This window comes from Amia ocellicauda, chromosome 16 (genome assembly GCF_036373705.1).
Source record: "Amia ocellicauda isolate fAmiCal2 chromosome 16, fAmiCal2.hap1, whole genome shotgun sequence".
NCBI classification, from domain to species: Eukaryota; Metazoa; Chordata; class Actinopteri; order Amiiformes; family Amiidae; genus Amia; species Amia ocellicauda.
In genome coordinates, this window is record NC_089865.1 from 18,829,208 (window position 1) to 18,839,411 (window position 10,204).

At 42.1% G+C, this 10,204-nt stretch overlaps 1 protein-coding gene and 1 non-coding gene across 2 annotated transcripts; both read right to left on the reverse strand.

The window, feature by feature from the left end:
• Positions 1-5,639: 5,639 nt before the first annotated feature.
• Positions 5,640-6,110, reverse strand: LOC136711198 (eukaryotic translation initiation factor 4 gamma 1-like). Its single transcript, XM_066687273.1, has 2 exons — positions 6,032-6,110; positions 5,640-5,907 (listed from the first exon to the last, which is right to left on the reverse strand). Exons 1-2 carry the CDS (start codon positions 6,107-6,109, stop codon positions 5,647-5,649), a joined length of 339 nt encoding a protein of 112 aa, XP_066543370.1. The 5' UTR covers position 6,110; the 3' UTR covers positions 5,640-5,646.
• Positions 6,111-7,465: 1,355 nt separating this feature from the next.
• Positions 7,466-7,542, reverse strand: LOC136712027 (small nucleolar RNA SNORD66). The gene has a single exon (XR_010804799.1). It is a non-coding gene; the product is annotated as a small nucleolar RNA SNORD66 (small nucleolar RNA).
• Between the last annotated feature and the right edge of the window lie 2,662 nt (positions 7,543-10,204).

Sequence of the window (10,204 nt, forward strand, 5' to 3'; positions counted from 1 at the left end):
CATTTTTTTAAAGGAATTTGAAGAGTTTTGCAAGAATTGTTTGCTTTTGCAAGAGATGTATAATGTTTTGCTGGTTTGGTGTAAGGTTTGTTGGCTAGTGTGTGAGCTTTGCAAAAATAGCCTATAGAGTTTCAAAGACAGTGCCTCAGCAATCAGAAAAAACTGTAATCTCTCTGACTACCACAGAAAAATAATATGTGCCTCCCACTCTGCCAAAACTACCAGTGCCGAAATAAACATGGATTGCTGAAGGATTTCATTGATAAAACGTGAGGACTTGTATGTTACTGATGTCCAAAAAGATCCAGTATAGGTTAAAAATAGCTGTATTCATTAACATAGCAGAGACATCTTCCAACTTGTTTTCACATCAGTTTTATTAAAAATGGCTGCAGTATTGTGACAAAATAGTTCACACACAGAGAGATGTATAAATATTACCTATCTATCTATCTGTCTAAAGATTAGAACAATTAATTCATATGTATTATTAAAACATAATGATGTGATTATCTGTAACCCACCTTACTCTTATATCTGACTATTGAGATTCACACAGAAATGTTTTTACTTTAATTAACTTCAGTGAATCTCTCAATGAAGCTAAATAAAATGTATTGTGTTTGTTGCACAGGAAAACAGTGTCTGCGTAGAAATAACACATCAATGATTACGGTTCAGTTTAAATGGTGAGGATTCAAAATCACTTTCTGCTGAAAGTAAGTTGTTGATTCATTTTGAAGTCATGGAAAATGTTTTAAAGTCTGTAATTAGTAAGGAAACTTTGGAGGTTTCAGGAGAAGCACACAATCTGCCTTAATGTTTCAAAATAGCCCTAGGTAAGGAAAAGAAACAAGATCTGCACAATGTGATAGAGGATAATACATGTATGTAGGTAAACAGCAACATTTTCACAATTTTCAGCAATGTGTCAATTTTCAGAAAGGATTGTTTTTGCATCACTTATGATCAGGTCGGATTAGTGTTCATAATACGTGGCTTTTATCAGCAATATACAGTTTGACGTTGCACGAAAGGGTGATTCATCATAACACCTGTTTAATTTATTAATCTGAGAGGATTGCCAGCACAACACATACACAACAACAACAAAAATTAACGATACGGTAGAAAACCAGTTACATAACAAATAGGAGTTCCTTACCTTTCAGAAACATACATAACACAATAGTAGGCCTACTTTTTTTAATCAAACAAATGATTTTGTTCCAGTATGTTCCCAAATATATGTTGTTGTGTTGTGGCCTTATTTAATCCTGGAACAGTTTTGTTATAGTAATTGTGTGTGATGAGTCTTATGGGTTTGGTGTTTCTCTTTGCAGGTTCTGCTGGACTGAGATTGACCTGAGGTGCCTGTCTATGTGTCACCTGGGTTTTCAGCCCTGGTTGACCGCCTGTGAGGGCTGTCCTGTTCAAGGTGCTTCCAGGCCACAGGGCCCATCTACTGTCGGTACCAGCGGCCTACGGGTTTGGGGGACAAAAGGGAGATGAGCCACATCCAGAGCCCTCCTTATTCCATTTCATTGGAACAATGTAGACTACACCTGTATTAAAATGATGTATGTCATGATTCAATGCATTTACTAAATACAAATATCACACCTGTAAACACAGCTGTAGTCTTGTATTCATCCTTACCAGTGTTGTGTGTGTTAGTCACAGGGGCTCTACTGCACTTGAATGTTTTCAAAGCACTGAACATTGACAGGAGCACTGGTATCCACCTGTATCCTAATACTTCTTCTCAAGGGCAGTTGCCTCTGCACTTCCCCCCTCAAATAGTGGCTGATGCCCCCTGCTCAGCCCTCAATCACAGCATGTGCACCTGGATGGAAATCCACTACAAGCAGGTAGCGCTCTCTCTCTCTCTCTCTCTCTCTCTCTCTCTCTCTCTCTCTCTCTCTCTCTCTCTCTCTCTCTCTCTCTCTCTCCATCAGCTTTGCTTTATAGTCTAGTACTTCAAACCTCAGGAATGAGAAGTCCTGTCTGTCCCATCATTTCTGGCAATGACATTCAGAGGTTTTATGTTTTTATATTTTGCAGGATTGGAACATCACCCAACAAATTTTCCAGCAAAGAGGTTTTGTGATTTGCTAAGGGCAGGTCCATATCTTGATTCCAGACAGCTGGAATGTGTAAGACTGCTCTCTGTGCTTAAGGCAGATGTGCCCAACAGAGCATGTTGGCCACTCTGGGCCTCTGGACATCAGTGTGATGTCCTGACTGTCCTTATTCTCTCCTCCTCATCTGCAGGAGCCAGCATCCCTTACTCTGGAGATCCTAGTGGGGGACAAGCCAACCTGAACACCTCCTTAGACATGGGTCAATTCTGTCCTAAAATTACACTCTTCAAAAACTTCATATGAGTTGAGTGATACCAGGAAGTCCATCCCAGGTGACCTTCGAAGTTTCAGTGCTTTTCCCAAGAGGGAAAGCAAAAGCTCAGGATTAGTCTCTTTTTTAACTTGTGTCAAGATGACAGATTTGGAGGAAACAGCTGTCTAAATATTATATTATATTGTATTATTAATATTATACTAATAGTTATTGATTTTTTATCCTATTCGTATTTAGTTATAGTTATTGGATTTAAGTTAGTTATCTTGTTCTTTCTCGGTTTCTTTATAACTTTTCCGTCTTCTTCTCGTTTCTGACCACTTTTTTAAACGCATCTCCTCCTACACTTTTTCAGACATCAAGATGACACTATAAACACTTTTTGTACAATATCTGAGAATGTATGCTATTGTTCTTGGTGCTGATTGGTGGTCCAGATACTCTTCAGGCCCCCAAGGACCCTAACATTATTGACAACTAATAACTACTGATAGATTACTTGTAGTACCATACTTACAATTTAACACTAATAGTAAACCATAGCTTATATTTCTGAATATATACACTCACCTAAAGGATTATTAGGAACACCTGTTCAATTTCTCATTAATGCAATTATCTAACCAACCAATCACATGGCAGTTGCTTCAATGCATTTAGGGGTGTGGTCCTGGTCAAGACAATCTCCTGAACTCTAAACTGAATGTCTGAATGGGAAAGAAAGGTGATTTAAGCAATTTTGAGCGTGGCATGGTTGTTGGTGCCAGACGGGCCGGTCTGAGTATTTCACAATCTGCTCAGTTACTGGGATTTTCACGCACAACCATTTCTAGGGTTTACAAAGAATGGTGTGAAAAGGGAAAAACATCCAGTATGCGGCAGTCCTGTGGGCGAAAATGCCTTGTTGATGCTAGGCCGACTGATTCAAGCTGATAGAAGAGCAACTTTGACTGAAATAACCACTCGTTACAACCGAGGTATGCAGCAAAGCATTTGTGAAGCCACAACACGTACAACCTTGAGGCGGATGGGCTACAACAGCAGAAGACCCCACCGGGTACCACTCATCTCCACTACAAATAGGAAAAAGAGGCTACAATTTGCACAAGCTCACCAAAATTGGACAGTTGAAGACTGGAAAAATGAGTCTCGATTTCTGTTGAGACATTCAGATGGTAGAGTCAGAATTTGGCGTAAACAGAATGAGAACATGGATCCATCATGCCTTGTTACCACTGTGCAGGCTGGTGGTGGTGGTGTAATGGTGTGGGGGATGTTTTCTTGGCACACTTTAGGCCCCTTAGTGCCAATTGGGCATCGTTTAAATGCCACGGCCTACCTGAGCATTGTTTCTGACCATGTCCATCCCTTTATGACCACCATGTACCCATCCTCTGATGGCTACTTCCAGCAGGATAATGCACCATGTCACAAAGGTCGAATCATTTCAAATTGGTTTCTTGAACATGACAATGAGTTCACTGTACTAAACTGGCCCCCACAGTCACCAGATCTCAACCCAATAGAGCATCTTTGGGATGTGGTGGAACGGGAGCTTCGTGCCCTGGATGTGCATCCCACAAATCTCCATCAACTGCAAGATGCTATCCTATCAATGTGGGCCAACATTTCTAAAGAATGCTTTCAGCACCTTGTTGAATCAATGCCACGTAGAATTAAGGCAGTTCTGAAGGCGAAAGGGGGTCAAACACAGTATTAGTATGGTGTTCCTAATAATCCTTTAGGTGAGTGTATACCTTCTGAGAGTACTGCATGTTGGTTGTTAGAACTTGTTTTCAGATATTGAACATCTAATTTCTCCTTCCAGAATGTATTTAAGAGTAATATTACTATGGAACATAGATAGGAAAGTGAGTATGAAGCTTCCAAAAATGCTATCTAGCTTCCTAAGGATCCTAAGGAGCTAAGGATCATAGGATATTGCCAAAACATTTATTTGACATTTGACAGCTTATAACACTTTATGGGTGTTTGTCACTATAAAACACATATAGGAAACCAGATGAGCTCTATCCAAGCATGACCTTCAACTTGACCTCTGACCTTTCCTTTCAGGTCAAAGGTGATTTTGTTTGGGATTTCTGGGTTACAGCTTTCAAACGTCATCACAGTCATCATACATCATGTCATAAAGTGCCAAATATGTTCTTCTGAAAAGATGTTTGAACTTTGACCCTTCCTTTAGGGTTCAAAGATCAAGTATATGTTGTTTTGCCTTATAACTGCTCTCAGATTGAAGATCAAAGTTTACTGCACCCTTAATCTAGACCTCTGACCTCACCTTCAATATCAATCAATGCTTACAATTGCTGATATTGCCCTAAAGAGTGTAGATAGGCTGATGATTGCTACAGAACTCAGCTAGGAACTCATGAGAGGTACAAAAATGTCCAGCACTGTGACCTTTGACCTCTACTTAAGGTCAAAGTGAGAACTAACTCAGAACTCCTTTCACAGTGCAGTTAGGCTCATATTTACTTTGGAACACATATAGGAACCCATGTATGATGTATCTGAAAATGCTCTTTCTGATGACCTTTGACCTTCCTGTTAGGTCAAATGAAAAATCTATGTAAAAAGCTATGATGCTGCTTTGAAGCTACAATTATTTAAAAGGTATTTAATATGCTGAACTGCTTACATTCATCAGATACTTTTAATTGGTCTTAAAACATCCTTTTTCAAATTTGTAGCAGTTCCTGTCGCACTGTACAACTATCGAGCTTCTGCTCACAATTTCTTAGTGGCGGTTTCACAGTTTAGTACTAGTCTCTGACTATCAGATATTATATGAGGTAGAGAAGTCTGAGACTAGTGCTAACCGAGGTCAGTGAAACCATCTGAGTCTACATCTCTGTCCACTGATCATCACACTATTTTTGCAACTACATATGTAGCCTGCTTGTATCTGAAACGTTGTTGTACTTGAAATAACTCCACATTATAGCATATTTCACTCCCTGCGTTCCTCTTTGTACCGAGATTATGTTAAACGGGACTGTTCCGCCAATGGCTGGTGCCGTGATCACAGTCCTCACTCCACAGTCTGATCTACAGTGCACCTCCACTGAATTCACAATATAGTATAGATATAGATATCCATACTGTTCCCCAGCCTGTACTGATCGTGCTCAGGGGAACAGTATGGATATCTATAGATATATATATGACACCACATACACACTGATCAAAAGAGTCTTAATTTGAAGCGAAGAACATTTTCATTTTATTTTGTAGGTTAGAGATAGAAGGGAAATAAATGTTCTTTCATCTTCGCCAGGGATGGACTGGTGCTTCTATTTCTAGTGCTTTTACAAAAGCCCCTCTCTTCCTAGCCTGCTCTGCTCTGGCCCGACCGACGCGTGACAGGACACTTTCACTGAAGTTCGCATCACGCCGGTTGTCCTTCTTGATCATGAGCTGCTGTTTCACCTTGATCTGCTCATGGTGCGCCTCCAGCTCTGCTTCCTTGTGGACCTGGTCGATTGTCTTAGGACCCTGGTCACCCCTCCTGGGCACCCAGTTATCCTGAGGAAAGGGAGAAAGAGTCAGTGACCACTGTAGAGAGAGAGAACAAGAGGCAGACGGGGATGGGGGGGGTGGGATACTGAAAGCAAGGAAGGTTTCTATTCTCCCAACACTCATTACTTACTCTTCTCAGGTCCAAGACGTCCTGCAGCATGAAGCGGATTCGAGGGGAGGTCTTCCTCTCTTTGATGATCTGCTCCATCTGGCTGAAGTACTGGTCCATGCGGGGCTGGTGAAAAGGTCACACAGAACGATCAGAAAACAGTGCAGACAGCAGGTAGAGGATTCACTTTATACCACCGAGTGAAGCAGCATTCCTTCAAGAAGGCTTCTGCAGATGCTCAGAAACACTTATACAGACCACTGTCTAGAGGCCCATCATGTTGCTGGATGTTTAGCCAGGACTCACTCTAGCACGGCGGCTGGACCTGCCTTACCTTGGCTGTCTCGAGGTCTTTGCCGATAGTGGAGAGGAGTCGGCACAGGCACTCCAGGGACTCTTCATGGTTCGTCAACAGCTTGAAGATGCAGGCGTGCATCATGGCCTCTGTCAGCATCTTCACCTTGAACAGCTCCCCAAAGAACTTTATGTTGCCTAGCGAGCGCTGCTGGGCCTTGTGCTTGGCCTCCTGCAGCTCGTCACGTAGACGCAGCCGCTCCTCGCTCTGTGCACACAGACAGCACTTAATTACATACTATCATACAATCATAATGGAGGCATGATTTTTCAAGCATTTCAAGAACTGGAAATCAGTTTTGCATTTTCCAGACTTTCAGACTAACGTACGAACCCTGATTATATTTAAAAAAAAAAGTAATTCAACATTTTGTTACCACCAACGATGCGTCCAGCATCTTCTGCTTCTTCTTGAAGACCTCGTCTCCATCCTCCTCCATCTCAAACTCCTTCTGGCAGCGGTTCAAAAGCAGAGTGCGGAAAGTCACCATCTCTCCCGGCTTGTCAGCAGTCGGGACTTTGAGCTACAGACAGGGGAGCAGGAACAACATAAACCCTAAGTAAGATGGAAACTAGCTAAGCATGGTCTGTGTGCCAGGCTGGCTTCAGCTTTAATAGGTATCGGAGTGAAAACTCTTGATATGCGCTTCACAAGACAGACATTTGCTAGTCCATTCAAAACTGAACTCCCACAAATTACAATTCCAGAGCTAAATTAATCTCATCCATGTAGCATCTTCACAACCCTCTACCTCCCCTCCCTCCCTCTGTTACTTCACTCTCCCCGTCACCCTCCTGCTCTCACCCTCAGAAGGCACTGGCACATATTGGCGTATGAGGCAGAGAAGTTGGGTTCGGAGATGGCCTTCTCGAAGATGAGTTCCATGACACCCTGGAGTCGCTGCTCTGTGTCAATGGTCAGCTCGTTCACTTGATGCATCAACTGCTGGAACATCTGTGGGGTCAGCTTGTTCAGAATACTGTTCATCTTGCGGAACAGCTCCTGTTGAAGGAGAAAGGGTTAGTTCTACAAACCTCGGTTCTACAAAAGTCCCTGTTTTTATTTGATCTGGAGAGGTGGGTGTATGTGAGCGTATTCAGTCCCTCGGTTCCTCTTCACCATCAGTAGAGGTCAGTGGCCCAGACACCATGGCACTAACAACAGATCATCACTGTGGCTCCATGATTACCCACAATCCCCTTTACTAGACTAGCAAATTATTATTCCAACCCCCCAAACAAGAACCTTGTCCTCTGCTCCTACATACCTGGGTCTTAATGACCTTGGGGTCATCACCCACTGTGGAAGTCTGCTTTATTGTAGGCTTCCAGGCTTTCTTGGCCTTGTTGAGGTGAACCTCATTCGAGAATGACAGGGTGATGACCTTCCGTGGCTCCCTCCTCTCGCCCTGCTGAGAGCACCGGGGACCCACTGCTGAGGGCTGGGGGGACAAAAAGTCAGTCGCTAGTCAGGGCAGGGGGCCGCGGGGTGAATAGATTCTCATTGCGCACAATCTCTGAATGGCCTGCTGGAGCTGTATTTCAATGCTCAACAGATACAACAACTCTCAGCGGAGACCAAGGCAAACTGCAACATTATGTTCAAATTAGGGCTGCAATGATTAGTCGACTCATTCGACAAGTAAAAAAAGTCAACTTCTATTTCAGCTGTTAAACAGTCATTTCACTACCTTGCCTCTAAGCCGTTCTTATTAATATAATTGATCTGAGCCCTTCGCTAATATCCTCGGCCTGTATTCTTAGCTCTGTGTGAGAACAACGGTTTCATTCCCAGCAGCAGGAGGTGGCAGGAATGCATCACTTGGTTTGTCATCTGTGCGCCTCACTTGAAAGATGTCTGAACCCGCACATCGCAGCCAGCCACCACGCAAAACAAAACTCGGGCGAAAACATTGAAACTGTGGGAGTAATTATAAGAGAGAGAGAATGATAACCGTACGGTGCTTTGTGGAATCAGAATCAGATTTCCAAAAGAGCACATCCGACAAGCTTGAGCACTTGAAAACAAACGCATGGTACGTTTGTGCAACTGTGGTATTAATTATGAAATTGCGCTGACGAAAGTGTTGTATTTACTGTAAGGTTTTCTCTCAATCTATACAAAAGTCTATATCCTAAATTCGACATCGAATTTAACATACCTATACATGCCCATAATTCTACATCTGTCTTCAATCGTGGCGCATGTAGACACAATTTTCCAAAGGTACAGAATAACTTAAAGTGACTTTTCAGTACAAGCACACTACACTTTTCTGAGTTAAAATCAGTTGGTTTCTCGCCAATGCTTGTGCCACCGACAGTCACAGCATTGAACAAATTAATTGATTTAAGCTGGGAAACTCTGGTTTACGTGTAAAGTATTTTTAAAGTTATGCTGTACACATGTGGGTTATTGCGCATACATGAGCCACAATGGAAGACATGTGGATTATGTGCATGTTTCAGGCATGTCAAATTGTACGTAGAATTTTGGATATAGAATTTTGAAACATATATAAGCTCCGGGCGCAATGGACGACAACAAAACTGAGCATTTGACCACTGCAATACCATGATGTACGCACGGACATATGTCAAATGAAAACCCTCAGTACCATGTAGTTTCATGTCATTCCCAAAGCCAGTGATGATACTGTAGAATGTGAATTGAAAGCCGGGGGTGCGATCATGCCATGTTTTTATCCAATTGCATGTTGTTTAGAGCCTCCATGTACCTGTGCGCGTCTAGAAGTCTTCCGTCTGTTGCGGCAATCCATTCACCTTTTATAAGTATATACATCGTTTATATTATAATTGCTAGTTGTATTATTAGTTGTACTTGTTTAGTTGTAGTTTATGTAGTTTTTACCAAGAGCTATACAGTGCTGTGGCGAGAGACATTCAGAATACAGTGCTGAATAAAAGGCAATGAAGCAGCGTCTGCGCAGCCAGATCCATCACAATGCTGCGCAGAGCCTGTAGCGCATCTGCAGCGCTGTCTTCCAGCTTATTGTATTGAACATTTCAATACATTGCACAGAGCAAGCCGCTGATGGCACAGGTTTAAAAGAGATTGAGTTTTAGTTGATAATTACTGTTCATTGTTTATTATTACAGCATTTCAGTGTATTTTCATTTGCATTTAATTGTATTGTTTATAATCATATGAGTTCCAGTGTATTGTGTATTATTAGTGTTTCAGTGTATTGTTTAAAATTTAAATTTAAATTTTAAGTGTTTAGTTTTTTTTTGCAAAATTCGTTATTTATTATGAAGTATAATATTGCAAAACAAAAAAATAAATTTGCATTGTTTTCTTTGTTCAAAAAACCTTGAGCCCCCTATTGTGTGCAGCAGTGGATCTTCCCCTTACCTTCATGTCATTGAGGTGGAGATACTCCCCAGTGATGGACTTTGACTTCTTCCAGTCAATCCTGTCCAGGCCTTTCTTATACCCGGCGCCTCTCCTCTCAGAGCGATCGCGCTGGCCGTGCTCATGACGCTCCGGCCGCTTGAAGAGGTTACTACACTCACCGCCATCCCGGCGAGAGCTACTCCTGAAAACAGAGAGAGAGGGAGAGATGTGGATCAAGCATGAACCTATTGACAACCTAGATGAGAAATATCTATAAAAAGGGGGTCTCTCTTCTGGAACATTTCTACAATTCTGTGGAAAAAGACACTCAAGCACTGGTGAGAATCTTCACCAGCCTGAACTGCAACCAACAAGACAGATTGCTTTACAAAGTCAGTGAGTTAAGCACTGGTCAAGCTCAGGTCAGTCCACATTATACATTTGAACACTGAGTGATTAATCTATGGTAGACAAGTAGGGTA